This window comes from Rhinopithecus bieti, unplaced genomic scaffold, assembly GCF_001698545.2.
Source record: "Rhinopithecus bieti isolate Rb0 unplaced genomic scaffold, ASM169854v2 scaffold_60909, whole genome shotgun sequence".
NCBI classification, from domain to species: Eukaryota; Metazoa; Chordata; class Mammalia; order Primates; family Cercopithecidae; genus Rhinopithecus; species Rhinopithecus bieti.
The window spans coordinates 1,510,469-1,529,526 of record NW_016823619.1 but is presented as its reverse complement, the minus strand read 5'-3'; the positions used below and the strand labels follow the sequence as shown (position 1 = coordinate 1,529,526).

The following is a 19,058-nucleotide window of genomic DNA, read 5'->3' as shown; positions in this document are numbered from 1 at the left end:
GAAAACGTACATGCAACCAAAAAGCATATGGGAAAAAGGTCAACATCACTGATCATTAGAGAAATGCAAATCCATACCATAATGAGATACCATCTCACACCAGTCAGAATGGCTATTGCTAAAAAGTAAAAAAATAACAGATGCTGTCAAGATTGCAGAGAAAAGGGAATACATATACACTGTTGGAGGGAGTGTAAATTAGTTCAACCATTGTGGAAGACCGGCAATTCCTCAAAGACGTAAAAACAGAACTACCATTTGACCCAGCAATCCCATTACAGGGTATGTACAAAGAGGAATATAAATCATTCTGCCATAAAGACACATGCACATGAATGTTCACTGCAGCTCTGTTCACAATAGCAAAGACATGGAATCAACCTTAACACTTATCGGTAACAGACCAGATAAAGAAAGTGTGGTACATATACACCATAGAATACTATGCAGCCATCAAAAAGAACCAGGTCATGTCTTTTGTGGGAACATGGATGGAGCTAGAGGCCATTTTGCTTAGCAATCTAATGCAGGAACAGAAAACCAAATAGTACACATTATTACTTATAAGTGGGAGCTAAATGATGAGAACTCATGAACACAAAGAAGGAAACAGACACTGGGGTGGTCTTCTCCTCCTCCTCCTCCTCCTCCTCCTCCTCCTTCCTCCTCCTCCTGCTTCTGCTGCTGCTGCTGCTTCTTCTCCTTCTTCTTCTCCTCCTCCTCCTCCTCCTTCTTCTTCTTCTTCTTCTTCTTCTTCTTTTTCTTCTTTTTCTTTTTCCCCCTCCTCCTCCTCCTCCCTTCTCCCCCTCCTTCCTCCTCCTCCTTCCTCCTCCTCCTTCTTCTTCTTCCTTCTTCTTCTTCTTTTTTCTTTCTTTTTTACAGAGTCTTGCTCTGTTGCCAGGCTGGAGTGCAGTGGTGCGACCTTGGCTCACTGCAACCTCTGCCTCCCGGGTTCAAGCAGTTCTCCTGCCTCAGCCTCCCGAGTAGCTGGGACCACAGGTGCCCGCCACCACACCCAGCTAATTTTTGTATTTTTGGTAGAGACAGACAGGGTTTCACCATATTGGCCAGGCTGGTCTCAAACTCCTGACCTCAAGTGATCTGCCCACCTCAGCCTCCCAAAGTACTGGGATTACAGGTGTGAGCCACCGTGCCCGGTCAACACTGGGGTCTTCCCCCAGTTGGAGGGAGAGGAGCAGAAAAGATAACTACTGGGTTTAATACCTGGACGAGTTTACCTGTATAACAAATCTGGACATGTACCCCAGCACTTAAAATAAAAGTTAAAAAAAAAAAAAGATTTTCCCACCTCAACCAGTGAATCATTCCATCAAGCTGTTAGTCCTTTAAACTGATAATAGGCATAGAGGATCAATGACTTTGATGGCCAAAATGAAGATAATTGTTTTTTCTAGAAACTCTGTTATGTCTGCATTTTAGAGCTCAGATGGAACCCTCCTTGCTCAGCAGCTGTCTTTCCAGAGAAGGCACAAAGGCTCACAGGTGTGCCCTGCACCTTTACGTGACCTGTGCTTTCACACTAGTGTCAGGGACTCAGGAACACAGCCAGCACCCTCCGGACCCACCCAATGGCAGAAAGTGAGGTGACAGCATTCACTGTCCTTTGTTGCCGGGCCTGTTTTTATCCAGTTCAGTCTCTTCCCGGGAAAGCAGGTGAGCTCCGCAGAAGCAAGAGAGCAGTGGTTCAGGAGATGACTTCCAGACCCCAAAGAGAGATGCCAGTGGGAGCACACTTGACCCTGGAGCCTCATCTCTGCCACCAGCCAGGCACCACCTCGGTTCTGTTTTTGTAGCCTTTGGTGCGTGATCTCGGGGTCCCCATGGCAGGGGCTGGCTAGCTCTGCTGGATGAGCCAGCAGCTTCCCATCACAGCCCCCCAGGTGCCTTGCTCACTCGAGGGCTCAGGATTCCGTGAGCTCCTGCTTTTGCAGAGCCAGACAGGACTCTGCAGGTAAAGGAACCCTGGTCTTCGTTCTCACCTTAACGAGCATTTTTCCAACAGTAACGCTGGCTCCGTTCTGAATGTCTGAAAGTTTATATAATCGTGGTGTTAGAAGGGTATGTGGAATACTCACATTCCACGGCCTGGATTCGGCAACATTTTGCTGCCTTTGGTCCCACTGTGTTTACAGACTCTAGAGGGCATATTTTGGGAAACCATGCCCGAGGCTCCCGACAATGGAGGCATTTTAACAGGCAGGTCTGTCCCCTAACCAGCTCACATTCTGTCTCAGCATTTCCTTTTGGTGTTGAATTCTTCCTCTGTTCCCTGTGGTTCCTTTGAACTAGAATTTGGTGGTAAAGGCTTGATTAGATTCAGGTCCAAGGCTTTCCGGAGGAAGATGTCTGGGGACACTGTGAGCCCGCCGGTGCGTCTCCCAGTGTGCGGTCCTGCCGCCCGTCATGCCCCTTGACCTCACGATCCTGCCGCCTGTCATGCCCCTTGACCTCACGATCCTGCCATCCGTCGTGCCCCTTGACCTCCTATTATGTTCTTTGTCACCTGGTTAGGAAGTGACCTCCAGAACTCCACGCATAAAAGCGTCTCTTTCCCTTCATAAGGAGTCAAACGGGGGCTGGAGGATCACCTGTGAGGTTGCCAGCACAGTGGTCTAAGCTCTGGTTCAACAACTCACGTCTTGGCTTCTGTATCTGTCAACGATTCATATCCAATCAATTGTCTTTGGAGGTTAAACCATGTTGACTTCTCCAATTCTAATAATTCTCTACACATCATTAATGAGCATTTGCAGTAAAGAAGGGCTTTTCCTCATTGACTGGGAAACAACCACAATTCCTTTTAAAAGGACAGGATAAAAGTTCAAGCATTTTTGGCCCCTATTAAATACTGAATAACTAGATTTCCTATCAGACAATTATTTCATTGCCATTTGTTTATATCATAAACATTGTGGATATTGAGGATTACAAATGGGGCATTTAACTGTGTTATGGTTGTGCTGTGGAATATTATACAGCCATTAAAAATGATGGCGTTCTACATGAATAACATGAAAAACATGCATGATATATTAAGTGGGAAAGCAAGGAAGATTTCCACATGTATAATATCATATTTTTGTAAAAAGAAATCATACATGACTTCTGTGTATCCCATGCACGTGTACCTAAGCATGTGTAACAGTGTGTCAAAATGAACTCCTGGGGTCTCAGACTCATTATGACCCTAAGCAGGGAGGTCCTCTTCCCAAGCAAGTCCCTGACGTTGCTGGACTCAGAAGTGGTGTCCTGATAGTTACCTCTGCCCTCAGAATGCCGTGCCTCTCCCCCGTCCCCTGTGGAGAGATCGGACTAGAAGGAAAACCTCTCCTAGGTAAATGGAGCCCTTGGAGACGCCTCGTTCAGAAGGAGCTGGCCTGGGGCTGTGTCAGAGTCTGCCCAGCAGGACAAGGAAGGAGGAATCAGAACAGCAGCCTGGAGGGAGGGAGGGAGGGAGGGAGGTGACCACCCAGGCCTCTCGAGCAGATCAGGGGCAGTCTTCCACCCTCCCCTCCAGCCCCTCACACCCTGGGCGTAGGAAGGAGAGGCCTTCCCTCTTTCCATGCAGGTTTCTGCCCCAAAGCTTATTTAATATGTTTAGCTCCAAACTTTAATGTTTAAGTCCAAACTTAAAAAGCAGGCAAGGGTGCCTGGTGCAGAGGGTCGGCCAGGAGGCAGCAAAGTAGGGCTGGATGGCCCCTGTTTAAATCTAAGCTTAAATGTTTTAAGTTTGGAGCTAAGTGTATTAAATAAGGAAACCAAATCATACCTTAAACTAGGATGGTTAGAAAATGAATTTTCAGAGTAGCCAGAAATACTAGGGACAGAGGCACCTGCTCATGGAGGTGACAAGTGACAAGGCCCAGCCTCTTACCCGTCCTAAATGGCTGCAGTGGGACGCAGAGACGGAGCCTGCACAGCTGCACCTGCCGCCCAGGCTGCACACTAGCCTGTTACTACTCAGTGGTGCCGACGTGAGGCCTTCACTCTTCTGCCTGTGCTGTGTTGTGTTGGAACATGTTCCCAGCGGGCAGAGATTACTTTCTTAATTTGAAAATTTACATCTGGAAAAATGCTTGGAATCTTAAAGACATATTTAAGTGAGGCATGTGTATTGTCACCTTAGATATGAAAAGTTCTAGGCTGTTTCCTGTAAAAGAATCCTGGTGACCCAGGGCAGCCTGGTGTGATGAGACCTGGCGGTGGCCCCCTCTATCCCCGCCTTCGTGACCTGGGAGGGATCCCGGTGTGGTGGGCAGTCCCTCCTTGGTGAGCACTCCAAGGGGGAGCGTCCAGCCTTGCTTTGCTGCCTCCTGGACGACCCTCTGCACCAGGCATCCTTGCCTGCTCTTCTCCCTGGTAGAAGGCTGCTCCTTATTTAAGAGACAGGTGAGGAGAATGACAAATACAGTGAGAAAAATATGAAATTGTTTTCCCATTCAGATATGTTTAGTATGAGTCTGGACTGAACCACCCCAGACCAAAATACAGAACACAGGCACAGCGGTAGTGGGAGCCCCTCCCTGTCCTGCCCGCGTCCCGCCTAGGTGGGCCGTGAGGACCCTCAGCAAGTGCAGGAAGCTCAGGAGGTGCCCCTGCAGAGGTCAGGGGCCCACGGTGGGAGATGCCACGAGGGACAAGCTCAGAGCTGGGGGTGGCCCCAGCACGCTGTCCCCTCCGCAAGGGGGACAGGCGTTTCTTCCGACCCCATCTACTAGGCTTCGTGCATCCCTGGACGGCTCTAGGTAGGCATGCTTTGCAAGGCTGCGCTTCCCAGGCCGGGCCCTCCTGGCCTTCAGCCAACCCGACCCCATCTTGGAGGATGTTGTGTGGAGGCTGGGGAGCGGAGGTTAGGGCATGGCTGGGCGCCCACTGGCTGCTTCACCTTGGGCACTACACACGTGGGAGATGGGACTGGTGGTGCCCCCTGCCCTTGGGCTTCTGGTGATGAATGAATTCCCATGTCAGAATGTTGGGGTTGTGCCCTAGGAGGGATTTGCCTCGGCCTCTGCTTCGCGCCGCTGCCTCCACAGCCCCCCATGCAGCAGGCTGGTCTGGGCATCTGCATCTGAGCTCCTATGGGTGCAGGGGGAACAGCAAGCGTGAGTCTGTGTCTGGAGACATAGGCCACGTATAGTCCTGCAGGAGCTCTGAGTGCTGCCACCCTGCAGTCGAGGCCCCTTGCACCCAGCTCTGCCTTGCGGTGCGCGTGATCACCTCCTACCTGGTGTCATCTCCATTCTGCAGAGGAACAAACCAAAGCCTAGGGTTAGCAACATGCTCAGGGGCAGGCAGGAGCTGTAGGGCAGGACCCCTCCGTGCCTGGGCCCCATCCTTCCTGTCTCCTGTGTCCACCCAGGGAGCTGCGGCCCATCGTCAGAGTTGCCGGGGGCCTGTTTAAATGGACGGCTAGGGACCACCCTGCATGGTGACCCATTCCAGCCTCCGCATTCCAAGGCTGGGCCTCAGCCCTGGGTACACTTGGAACCCGAAGAATCCTAAAACAATAAAAACATCCTCCAGGCAAATTAAACCAGAGCCCCTGGGGCGTGGGTGTTTACAGCAGGTCGGGAGGGGTAGGGGTGGTGGCAGGGGGTGGGTGTGCAGGATGAACATCAGGCAGGGAGGTCCTGCCAGGAGCCTGGAGGGACCCAGGGCTGCATTTCAGGAGGGGCATCTGGTCACCCTCTGCCTTGCCTCCACCTGGCCCCACTCCCACAGCCTTGAATGTCCAGATCCAAAATGTGGGATCTTGCTGCTAATTTTCCTCTGAAGGTGTGGTCTGTAGGAGTGCGCAAAGCACTGTGCAGCACACCCAGGCCTCGGTTCTGTGCACTCGGGACTGCAGAACCCATGCCAGTGACAGCATCCAGGAGCAGCTCTGGCACTGGCACCAAGTGACCGTGGTAACCACGTCGTTCTGGTCACAGCAGATTTTACACAAAGAGTTACCACGGTACAAGAAGGACTGTTTTTCTGGTTTCTCTTAAGGTAAGATGAAAAGTCACTTTCTATAATGAAAGAACTTGGACCTGATCATGCATCTCTGTCTGGGCTGGAAGAGAGGGGCCAGTGGAGCCCGGCTCACGCCTGCCATTGAATGACAGCTACGTTTCCATTTCTCTCTTCCTTCCCCTCCGTCTCATTCACTATAAACACCCACTGAAGCTGGAAGCACTGCACAAGAAGAGGCTGGATCAGGAGGCAGGGGAGGTGGGATGCTGAGCACACTGTTCTCCCACCTTGGTCTTACTCATCGGGACCCGTGTTTTAAGCTCATTCCCTGAGATGGATCAGGCTGACTGCTTTCACATGCAGCTCCTTGAGACACAGAAAATGGTATCCAGCAGCACACTCTGTCACAACCAGGCAATCAGAATTCCTCCTGCGGGCCTTTCCCTCACGGCTATCTCCAGGAAGAATTCTGACTGTTACCGTTTGGGGCAGAAGTGGTGGGGATTGCTGAGAACTCAGCCACTCAGAAATGAGGCTGGGAGGGTATTTAAACACCCACTTTCGGAAGGAGTGGTCACAAGGACTTCAGCAGCCCTCCTGCAGGAAGAGCGCGACTCATCCTTCAGCCCGTTATTTACCGTGCAAGGAGAGTATTTGATGACTGTGATGCCCCCGGCCTCTCTGAGCTCCCCGTGAGAACCAGCTGGGACTTCCTGCTCTGCCCAGATTCTGGAGGAAGATTTGTTGTTGTCACTTGAGACATAAATCAAGCTTTCTTGAATGGAGGATGTGATTCGAATTATTTGCTCCTAAATGTGTTGGAGGCAAGCTGTGATCTGAGCCGATGGCCAGTCTCAGGAGGCTTCGCTTCTCAGCTTTCCTTTTCCCACTCGCTGGTTCCTAGAGCTGCTCCCCAGCCCTGATGGGATGAAGCATCTTCAGCTCTCATGTCCCTCCTCCCAGTCCTGCTGACACTTGGTGGTCACTGATGACAGCAGCAGGGTGGCCTCCCATGACTCGGACCTCCTGGGCCACCCACCCTCAGCTGCCACCCTCTGTGGAGTTGCGTGTGGGGCAGGGGCAGGTGACTGAAGAAGGAAGGAGGGTGTGGGGGAACCATGAGAAGATCTGGGGCACCACCTCCCAGAGCTGCCCATTGTCCAAGGAGAGCATGAGCTGCATGGCAAGCATGGTGCAGGTGACAACTGGAGTTGCACCCGTCTGTGTCCGTGACTCAGGTCAGCAGGTGCGGCCCCACCTCCAGTGTGATGCCCTGCGTTGCCTTTGCGTGGTGCAGCACCATGTGTGGTGTGCTCGCTGTTATCCTGTCTGTTCACAGGCCATACAAAGGGGTTCATCCTCATTCATGCCGGAGGTTTAAAGAGGGATCCTGGACCCACATACCTACCCTTTGGCTCCATGACCAGTGCTTTTATAGTTACAAAATCCTGGAGAAATTAGGTCACAGGAAGCCTCGTGTGTGGTATACACTGGTGATAAAGCAAGACCCAAGAGGTCTGAGACGGCAAGTGACCTGCTAGGGAAAGGGCAGTGACCCAGGAGCCCGACCGGCTCGGCCGGCTCCCGCATTCCATCCTGTGGTTCACAGCGTGTTTCCTCCCCTCTGCGAACCTGGTCTCCTCCCCAGTGTGAGGACAATCACTGGGGCTCTCGCCTTCTTCAGGGAGTTGCTGGGAGGACAAAATGGAATATACGTTAAAGTCATTTCCTAGATGAGGGGGAGCATGTCGTGAGAGTCTCTTGAAATTTAATTGATGTGTCTGTCATTGAACTTGAAATAATGAGAAAATAAATCCAAATCCAGAACTCAAAGTAACACCTGTAACGTCATCTGTAAGAGCCAGGACTTCCTAGGGAGCCTCTGGAGAGAAGGCAGCGTCTTTGATACGACAGGACTGCAGGTTCCTGTAGGTTCCTCCCCACTGGGTGCACTCTCCCCTTTGGCTGGAAGGTGTCACAGAACTGAGTTACTGCTGTGTTCCTCAGAACTCCACCTGGAGGAATTCCCAGCGTACTGGTAAGAACCTGTGCTCACAGCAGCCTTCCCCAAACCCGGTGTATTTCGTTGAAGATGCTGTGAAGCCTCAGAAATGTCGGAAGGCTGCACCATCGCAGGGTCAGTTTTTTGGAACCACTTAGTCTACAATGTCTTTTTTAGGAGACTAAGCTGATTTTCAAGCAAAAAGTTAGGAAGCCACCACTGCCAGTCGACATCGAGAAGTCATTCGTTGCCTGGAAGCTTCCAGCCCCCTGACCGGCCCCTGTGACTGACCATCGGTCACTGCCCACTCTGCCCACTTGCTTCCCTGAACGCACTGACCATGCAGGCACTGACCATGCTGGTGCCAACCTACTGTGGGGCCCTCTGGAAGGCCCATGTGATTCTACTCCACCAGCTATGTGCTTCCCAGGAAGATTTGCTCCCGGTTACGTGTGGCTATGGCACAAATCTCCTGAAACTTGGCTTCAAAATTAGTAGTTGGCTCCTCCCAAGGCTCTGAGGTTGGCCCAGAAGGTTCTGCCCACGTCACCCAAGCTGTTCCTTCCCTACATTCAGCAGGTGCCTAAGCCTTGCTTCTCCCTGCAGCCTCTCCAACCGGGGCTCCCACCAACTGCTCCGACCCTTCCATGATGACCACCTTCCAGAAGGGAGCAGAGCCTGTCAGTCCGAGTGGTCAGCACAGGTCATGGGGCCACACAGCAGGGTAGGGACAAGACCCCACGTCCAGTGGGTGGAGCTGGTGTGCATGGGATGGGAGGAGCTCACAGCAGCCCTGGGAGACCTTGCTGTTTACAAACAAATTGATGCCTCACACCTGCTGCCTGACTACTTAGCTAAACGCAACCTAAGCTGGTATATGAAAGGAAGCACGTGGCCCCCGGAAGCTGACTTGTGTGCTCAGGAAAGACTGGAAGCAGCAGCAGAATCGGAGGTGAGAAGGGCAGCTGTAGGGTGTGGGGCAGTTCGGACACCAGCTTTGCCAGTCTGAGTTCCTCCACTCCCAGCACCCTGACCTTGGAGGTTGCAGGCAGCACGTCAGGGGCACGATCTGAAAAGGCCAAGGGGCGACCCAGCCAGCAAGCCTGAGCTCGGGGGCTTTGGTGACACATTCTAAGCACTAGTGGTGACACACTTTGCTGTGTTCCAATTAAGGTGAGATGTCCAAAGCAGACAGACTGCAGTCCCGTTTCAGCCAGGCTTGCCCGCGAGGCCCTGGCCGTCACTTCGGGTGAAAGGCTGCTGAGATCAGAGGAGGCTCCTTCTCTACCCCTCTGCCAAGTTTTGAAAGACGAAGATTGGGGTGATAAGTGAAACAACTTTATCATTTATATTGATTCATAAGTGTTTTGGATTATTTATGTGGGACATTTTAGCTGAAGACCCATGACCCAGAGAAGCGGCTCCTCTGAGCTTCCGCCTTGGTGTGCGAGCCAAAGGGCTTCATTGCTCTTTTCTCTCTCTCTTTGCTTCCTGATTTGTGAGACAGGCTTGCTGGGTTTGTGTTGCGTTTGTCTAACTCTGACCCTAGACAGTGCTGTCGAGTAGAATTTCCCATGGTGGTGGAAATGCCAGTGTGATGGCTACCAGCCATGTTCCACTGTGGAACATTCGAATGTGGAGGGTGCAACTGAGGAACCAAACCTTTAACTGCATCTCATTTTAGCTTTCATTTAAATGGCCATGTGAGACTAGTGGTTGCCATACAGAAAGTACAGTTCTAGGGTTTTTTCTCTATTTTTTTACCAGTTTATACCTCTTAGTTCATTTTCTTTTATCTGCTGTTTTAGCTGAAACTTATAACACACTGTTGAATAATGGATTGCAAGTACCCAACCTGGCTCCTCAGTTGTATAATTGTGTTTAAACATGTCTAACATTTGCTCTTTCTGTCTTTCTCTTTCTTCGTCCCTCCCCCCTCCCTTCTTCTTCCTGTCTCTTTCTCTCACCCTCTCTTTCTTTTTTTTCTTTCTTTCCTCTTTTCTTTTCTTTGAGACAGGGCCTCACTCAGTCACCCAGGCTGAACTCAAGCTCCTGGGCTCAAGCGATCCTCCTGCCTCAGCCTCCTGGGTGGCTGGGACTGCAGGCACTTACCACGGTGCCGGGCTTAGAGCTTGCTATTTTTAACAAATATTCTCTGTGATGTTAAGGGAGTCTCATTATTTTACTCTTTTATTTAGGGCTTTAAATAAATTAGAAACGGTCACTGAAGTTCACCAAGTAACTTTTCAGAGTCTATTGATACAAACATTTTCCACTTTTCAGAGCAACCTTTGATTTTATGATGACCATCTCGAAAACCTAGGTTGCCACCAGAGCTTAACAAGTCCCATTTCCCTGACTGCCTTATCTGAGCACTTTTGTTTGTTTCTCACTACCTTCATCGCAAATCCTTTGTTTCATGAAATCTCGGCTGCCCACTGCTTTCCAAACGAACAGGCGTCTCCACGTGGCTGTGCTTCTCTCGGGGGTGGCCCCTGCCTGCCTCCCCTTCTCCTCCCATGCCATCCTGTGACTCGGTGCACACTCCTACAGAAGGACTTGTTGCCTCTCCCGAATTTTCGCTGCCTCTCCCAAATTCACTGCGCTGAATTTGAATCACTTACGTCTGACACTGAACTGATGATGGCCTGTTCACGCACTATTTTGCTTTGGCCTGCACAATGTGTCTTAAAAATGTAAACATTTAAAAATGGGTATCTTAATATTATGATACACTTTAAATGCTAGTTTTCAACAAAGAGTGCATTTGTAAAGTTGTAAAAGGCAAATGATACTACAAGGCTGAATGAAGATAATAGTCTCCGGCCCCTCCTCAGCCCCTCCTCATCCCCAGTTCTCAGCCCTATGGCAGCATCTCTTTCATCTCTTCTCTGGTATTTATTTTATTTCTAAACAGCATACTTATGCTCCTGTTTCTTTTCTTTCTTCCTCCCAATTTACGTCAGCGTCCATTAGATTTCTAACAAGAATAAAGATCTCTCTCTCTCCTGTGCTGGTCTCACCACCCAAGCATAATTTATCATCCCGCCAGCCTCCTGATGGACTCACCTCACATTGCTGGTGTACATTATTGCCGTCACAGTTGAGCCACATAATATTCAGCATTTCCTTTCTTCAGAACTTTATGCTTTTCCTCGTTTTTCTGTTGCTGGGTTTTTCACCTACTTGTAAATAATTAGGCATCAAACCTCCGGCCAGAACAGCAACAGCAAAACACTCTCAGGACACGCATGAGGTGGTCTCAGGGTTCCATTTTTGTCTCCTAGAGCCACTCCCTCTGGAGTCCACCTCCTTGTCCAGATGGGATCCTCGGGCTGGGGTCTGGCCCCAGGCACGCACTGTGGGCCGCCTGCTCACACAGTCGGGGTCCTCGGGCGGGGGTCTGGCTCCAGGAAGGCGCCATGAGCCTCCTCCTCACAGTCGAGATCCGGTCCCAGGTAGGCCCCATGAGCCTCCTCCTCACAGACAAGAGTCAGTTCCAGGTAAGCGCCGTAAGACTCCTCCTCACAGTCGGGGCTCTCCGCGGGGCCGGTCCCAGGTAGGTGCGTGGCCCGGCCTCCAGGAGGCTGCAGTCTCAGAGCCCGGGACTCCACCTGGACGCGGTTCCCTGCAGTGTCCTCCGCCCGTGCCAGTGCGGGGGGCACCGATGGCCTGTCTCTTGCATCTCCCCCGTCCTCTGCCTGGCTGTTTAACACAGTTGTTTCTGTCTGCAAGGCCATAGGGACATCTCTTGGTGCTGCCCTTTCAAATTTTTGGCTGTCCTTTCCCTGAGGTTGAGAAGCTGAGGGAGAAACTCCTACATTCCCTCCTGGCGGCTGTTGCCGGGAGGTTGCAGCCTGTGCCACGCGTGCGCCCCGCACTGTGGCTGCGCTTCCCCCTGCACTTCCGGCTGCACTTCCGGCTGCTAGCTCAGCGTGGGGGTCCTGACGCCCTCCAGTCCGCGTCCTCACATCCTGACAGCTTCTAGCTCTGTTACCTCACCTGCGGTTCAGTAAAGGAACAAATAAACAGAAGACTTTACCTAGACATTAAAGGGATCAGATGACAAGCTCTAGACATTTGAATCAAATCCTACTCTAATGCAAAGACGGTTTGATGTGGTATGAATTTAGTATCTCTGTTGCAATTTAAAGCAGCAATTAGTATTATACAGTATATAATTATTGCATTATAATTTATATTATGTATTAGTTATCTTATTATATATTATCTTATTTACTGTGTATTTATTGAGACAAGATCTCACTCTGTTGCCCAGGCTGGAGTGCAGTGGCATGATCTTTACTCACTGCAACCTCGACCTCCCAGGCTCAAGTGATCCTCCCACCTCAGCCTCCCAAGTAGCTGGGACTATAGGCATGCTCTGTTACCTCCAGCAAATTTTTTAATATTTTCTGTAGAGATGGGGTCTCGCTATGTTGCCCACACTGGTCTTGAAGTCTTGGGCTCAAGGGATCATCCTGCCTCAGCCTGCCAAAGTGTTGAGATTATAAAGTCACCGCACCCAGCCCATTGTTTTAAAATAGCAATATCATATAATTATTACTCTTTTTTTTTGTGTGACTGAGTTTTGCTTTGTCACCCAAGCTGGAGTGCAATGGTGCGATCTCAGCTCACTGCAACCTCCGCCTCCTGGGTTCAAGCAATTCTCCTCCCTTAGCCTCCCGAGTAGCTGGGATTACAGGCGTGTACCATCACAACCAGCTAATTTTTGTATTTTCAATAGAGACGGGGTTTCACCATGTTGGCCAGGCTGGTCTCGCACTCCTGACCTCAAATGATCCAACAACCTCGGCCTCCCAACGCGCTGGGATTACAGGCGTGAGCCACTGCACCCAGCCATTACTATTATCAAGGCAGAAATTTGTCATTTTGTGGTAAAAAGCTGAACCTTCAAAATAACCAGCCACAAAACTGCCAGAGCCTGCTGTTTTATAGGAGATGGACAGAACGTGGCTGATCACGTGCAGAGTCTTCACTTAGAGGCCTAGACGTCTTCACTTTCCTCCCCACCTTGTTCACTCTTGGCTAGGAACCCCATCCTGACACCTCTCCACCACCTGCCCTACACACCAGAGTTAGAGGGGCTTGGTTTATGAACTTAGCACTTAAGTAACCCTACTACTTAAGACTCTAAGCAGCCTTAACACGGGCGCTCACGCCTGGTGGGCCTGAGGCACATCTGGAGTTTCTAGTGATGCATTTATATTTGATCACTTGTTTTGAACATTTTAAAAGAAAACCAACATTTTCTTTAAATATGTTAACATTAATGTAATATGAATTTATGTACTTACTCAAGTATTGGTATGTAATTTTATTTTATAATAAATATATTTTCACTTTTATTGAAAGTATTTAGAAACTATTTTCATCTGCAAAACTTAGCTTATGGCCAACTTTTCAGAGACATTTCTGTATTCTTGAAAGTAAAACACTCCTGTGTTCACACCAAAGCTGTGTGTTCTCCATGGATGTATTCCTGCAGTTATTGCACAGGTCTGGGTGGCATACACTGAAAGGAAAACTGACGTTTGTTTGCTTGTTTGTTTGTCTGTTAGTTTTAACTGAGGCCAGCACATTGCTTTTCTGATATTGAGGTTTAAGTATAAGATAAAATTTTAGAGGTCTCAAATGTAGTGTAAATACCATGGACAAGTAGGAAAAAGTACTGGATTTAAACATGGATTCCATCACTGTTGTGTGATATTGAGAAGTCATTAAATGTTCATCTGGAAGATAATTAATGCAATATTTTTATATCTTACCTTCACCAGGTGGTTATTAAGACCAACTAAGAGGTCTAAAAATGTTTAAGCTATGCATTGTGCAAATTATTTGATAGCTCCATGCAGGTAACCTAAGATTTTGTTGCCAATAAGGCATCTTGACAGTGAAAAATCAACCAAATATTATCAAATACTTCAATTTGCAAATAATCATTGAAGTCAGATTCCACAGAAGCACAAGCACACTTTCCCCGGGCGTCGCCCTCCCCGACGGGCCCTTGCCCTAATACCCAGTGGTGCCCACTTTGTCACACTGTGAAATGCTGATCACAAGAAGTAAGTAATGATTCTCTTAAAATTCAGAAGGTACATGGTACACACTGAATTACTCAAATGCTTTCTACCACCATATGGTTATTCCTCCAAAGCTAACTGAGATGAACCCACAAGCTAACTATAGTCTCAATAATTGCGTTGGTGCAAGTATGTTTCACAGAAAAAGAGTTTGCAAGGCAGTTATCTCATGAATGGCATTTCTGTTTGTGATGCTTCTTTCACCTTGCACCCACCTCACTCTGCTTCTCTCCTTCTAGCCTGCAGTGGCGTCTGGGACAACATCACATGCTGGCGGCCTGCCAACGTAGGAGAGACGGTCACGGTGCCCTGCCCAAAAGTCTTCAGCAATTTTTACAGCAAAGCAGGTACTGTCCATGGGTTGCATTCCTGAGCTCCTCCAGGGTGTTTTCATCTGAGCGTCCATTTTTTCCATCCAAGAAACAGGAACGTCACTTTCCTTCAGGCATCTCCTGCCACCCTGGGGGTCAGGGAACGGCTGTGGCATATTGGGGTGAGTGCCCGTCTTAGGGAGCAGAAGGGCATCACCTGCCTTCAGCCAAACCCCAGAGAGCAGGGCAACTGCAGGGAAAGAACCAGGTTAGACAGGAGCCACATGGGAACCAAAGCATGGGAAACGTGCCTGAGGGGGGAGGGGAGGCGAGGGGGGCATAAAAGAGGCTCCCCTCCTCCTGCTGAGTCGGCCTGTGGACCCCGAGAGCACGCTCTGGAAGTTTCTGGGAAGTGAGAAGTGTGGCACCCAGAGCCTCCATGCTCAGGGCAGAGGCCCCAGGACACACCTAGTTTACGGAACCCATTCCCCCAACCTCCCTGCCACTCACTGGTTTGATGCTGCCTGGAATTTGCAGTTTCTCTGGGCTTCCAGGCTCCCCCTCGGCACCCAGGGCATGCTCTATATGCAGTGCGGCAAATATCTCTTGGCTGAATCCTGAGAGAAGGGTTTTGTTTGTTTTTGTGAGTGATTCAGATTTTCACAGTGTGAAGAAATCTATTCAGAAAAATAGAAAACATAAGAAACATCTGGAAACAGAAAGTATAATACTTTGAAACACTATGGAGAATTTGCTTTTATCTTAGAAAGAGGTTCAAGGGTAAGGACTTTGGGAAGTGTAGTGTTTGAAAGCAGAGTATTGGAGAAGAGATTGGGACAGAGGAGAAGGAGATTCCAAAAGGAAGATTTTGACTTTCTCACCCCGAGTTGCCAGCAGAGCAGCCTGAAGGTGGGGACCGTACTTGCGTTAGCATCATTACCCACCCCGACTTAGAACTGAAGTCACTTTAGAGAACCTGAACTTTAAGAACTGTTCTCTCCAATCAGTAGCATTTCTACTGAGCAGCTTGGGCTGCATCCTTTCTTCTGGAGCTCTGGAGAGAATTGGCATGGACTCCGGCTTTTCCTAGTCGATGGCATGGTTCTGAGGCTTCCAGAAAGCACCCAGCAGCCTGGTAGTTTGCACACTGGCAAACACCAAAATACAGTCCGGCGTCTGCCAGACAGAAGCCATCTGGGCACCAGGCGCCCAGGTCAGTGAGGCTCTGGCCCTGCCTGGAAGCATCCTGCACCCCCTGGAAGTGTGAAAACTCCCAGTCGGTTTTGGGTTAAATGCTTATTCCACCTTTTTCCCAAGCAGGGAGCATGACACCACCTTGCTATTGTGAGGAAACCTGTAGTGTTTACCCAAGTCTGACTAGTCTCAGCTAGATGATCTGAAATGCAGGGGAAATATGCTGCTACTTTTTCAACCCATCAGAAAAACGTGAGCTGTGCGATGACATGCACAAACTATGGACAGATCGTCCCCATGGAATGTCCGCATGGAATTCATCCCTGGGGCATTAAATGGGCATCCTTTGGAAATACTTAGAGAGATGTGGATGTGACTGGGGGCCAAGCAGGACTGGGGCGAAACCACCTGGCATCGTACCACAGGGGCTGAGGCTTCAGAGACTAAATTCAGCAGGGATAACTGGAGAGTCTTGAAATGAAATGAAAGTCAGGTTCGCATCTGCGTGGTGCTCTGTGGTCTACAGAACACTCCACATGTGATGGCTGCTCCTCCCATGACCTGTAAGGAAAGCTGGGTCACAGAACACACGCGGAATCATTTCTACCCACAAACCCAGGTGTTCCAGAAATAAGTCACCATTCTAATGAAGTGTTGTTTTCTCTCTTGATTTCTCATCCTTCCAGCAGGTGGGAGGTTTGGGGGCTGTCTGTCCTACGCTAGGCAGGTGGCCTCTGGGCATCATCACGCGTGCCTGGCTCATCATCACAGTGACCAGCACACTGGCACCCTCCATCTCTGTGCCAGGCGGGACCCTGGGCCGTGTCCAGAAGCAGTGGGCAGCTCCTTCCGCAGGTCCTAACCCTGCCCTGCAGCAGTGGGACCCGGGATGCAGGTGCTCTCCCCACCAGGGCTGGACTTTACTGCTGCTGCTTGGGGAAAGCTGTGAGGATCAGGTGCTTCGGGCATTTCCTGCCCCATCCCCTCCAGGAGGCAATGAGCCAGCTGTCTGCATAGAGGGGAAAAAGGAAGCAGGAGCCGGGATGAGAGGCACAAGGACTCATTACCGGGAGGACAGCCTTCTGTGAACAGCTCCTGTTCAAGCCCCATGCTCAGGGCCCAGGAGGCAGCTCCAACAGCTGTGTGCTGGCCTCTCTCCCTTGACTTGCTTTCTGTGTTTCCAGTTGCTCCTGGTGCCCACTTGCCAATTCTGCATGGCACTGTTGTAGCCAGACCCAGAGCAGCAGCTCAGCTGCCCATCCAGCACAGGTGTAGGGCCAGGTATGGTTCTGAGCCTTTAAAGGGGCATCAACACATCCCCCAGTGGAGGATGATGTAGCCTCATGGGGCTTGGAATAGTCGCTGAGAGCACTGAAGTCCTAAAGGAGGCCTTCCAGTATTCGTCATCTTGCAAGTGGGCGAGAGTGTGCCCCCGCACCCCACAGCCTTTCTTTGCATCTCCCTGGCCTCTCTGCACTTCCCTGGCCTCTCTCTGTACCTCCCTGGCCTCTCTACCCCTGGATGGTCTCTGTCTGCACCTCCCTGGCCTCTCTCTGCATCTCCCTGGCCTCTCTCTGCATCTCCCTGTCCTCTCTCTGCATCTCCCTGGCCTCTCTCTGCCTCCCTGGCCTCTCTGCCCTCTCCTGGCCTCTCTCTGTACCTCCCTGGCCTCTCTGGCCCTCCCTGGCCTCTCTCTGCATCTCCCTGGCCTCTCTCAGCACCTCTCTGGCCTCTCTCTGCACTCCCTGGCCTCTCTTGCACCTCCCTGTCCCTGGTCTCTGCCACTTCCCTGGCCTCTCTGTACCTCCCTGGCCTCTCTGCCCTCCCTGGCCTCTCTTCTGCATCTCCTGCCTCTCTCGTACTCCCTGGCCCTCTCTGGCCCTCCTGGCCTCTCTCGCATCTCCCTGGCCTCTCTCAGCACCTCTCTGGCTCTCTCTGTACCTCCCTGGCCTTTCTGCACCTCCCTGGCCTCTCTCTGCAGCCTCCCTGGCCTCTCGCCCTTCCCTGGCTCTCTGCCCTTCTGGCCTCTCTGCCCCTCACCTGCCTCTCTCTGCATCTCCCTGGCCTCTCTCTGTACCAGTCCCTGGCCTCTCTGGCCCTCACCTGGTCTCTCTCTGCCTCTCCTGGCCTCTTCTCAGCACCTCTCTGGCCTCTCTCTGCACCTTCCCTGGCCTCTCTGCCTTCCTGGCCTCTCTGACCCTTCCCTGGCTCTCTGCCTCCCTGGCTCTCTCATGCATCTCCCTGGCCTCTCTCTGTACCTCCTGGCCTCTCTGCCTTCCCTGGCCTTCTCTCGTGCATCTCCCTGGCCTCTCTCTGCATTCCCTGGCCTCTCTGCCCTTCCCTGGCCTCTCCTCTTGCATCTCCCTGGCCTTCTCTGCATCTCCCTGGCCTCTCTGCCACCTCCCTGGCCTTCTGCCCTCCCTGGCCTCTCTCTGCATTCCCTGGCCTCTCTGCCCTTCCCTGGCCTCTCTTCATCTCGACCCTGGGCCTCTCTCTGCATCTCCTGGCCTCTCTCTGCCTCTCCCTGGCCCTCTCTCAGCACCTCCCTGGCCTCTCTACACCTCCCTAGGCCTCTCTGTACTTTCTGGCCTCTCTGCCCTCCCTTGGCCTCTCTGTTCTCCCTGGCCTTCTCTGCACCTCCCTGGCCTCTCTGGCCTTCCCTGGCTCTCTGCCCCTCCCTGGCCTCTCTCTACATCTCCCTGGCCTCTCCTCTGTACCTCCCTGGCCTCTCTGCCCTCCCTGGCCTCTCTCTGCATCTCCCTGGCCTCATCTGCCCTCCCTGGCTCTCTGCCCTTCCTGGCCTCTCTCTGCATCTCCCTGGCCTCTCTCTGCACCTCCTGGCCTCTCTCTGCCATCTCCCTGGCCTCTCTCTGCTCTCCCTGGCCTCTCTCAGCACCTCCCTGGCCTCCTCTCTGCATCTCCCTGGCTCTCTCTGCATCTCCCTGCCTCTCTCCGCTGCCCTCTCCTCTCTCTCAGCACCTCCCTGGCCTCTCTACACCTCCCTGGCCTCTATGCCCCTCCCTGGCCTCTCTCTGTACCTCCCTGATCTCTCTGCAGGTTGCCATCTCAGGCATTTCCTCTCCTTCCACACTTGCCCCGTGTGTCTCAGGAGTGAGAAGTCAGAAAGGATAAAAAACCTGTGAGGGAATCTGCACTTCACAGAATGACTGACTGACTTAGTTTTTGGAGTTTTATATAAGTATCTTCTTTGGATTGGTAAACACTGATCTCCTGTAGGAGGGAAAAAAGGCTGCACCTCGCAGAGAATGAGTGACAGGCTCAGCTCCCACCGACGTCCTGGCTTCCAGACTCAGGATAGGGGCCTGTAGGTGCCCTGCTCAGGTGAGAGCCAGGCTGTCAGGTGTGGTGCTTGGCCCATCACTTACCAGTGTGACTTTGGGCAAGTGACACTTCTTCCCCAGCCTTGGCCATCTCATCTCTGAGATTAATTGGAGAGCCGCCTCCTGTGGC

The 19,058-nt window shown here is 51.3% G+C and overlaps 1 protein-coding gene across 3 annotated transcripts in view; it reads left to right on the top strand.

Moving 5' to 3' along the window:
* The window catches only part of VIPR2 (vasoactive intestinal peptide receptor 2), a 108,513-nt gene that overhangs the window by 18,822 nt on the left and 70,633 nt on the right, over positions 1 to 19,058 (top strand). For all 3 annotated transcript variants that reach the window (XM_017861673.1, XM_017861672.1, XM_017861674.1), the window contains exon 3: positions 14,322 to 14,429. In XM_017861673.1, coding sequence (XP_017717162.1) covers positions 14,322 to 14,429 — 108 coding nt within the window. The remainder of the gene's footprint in view (positions 1 to 14,321; positions 14,430 to 19,058) is intronic.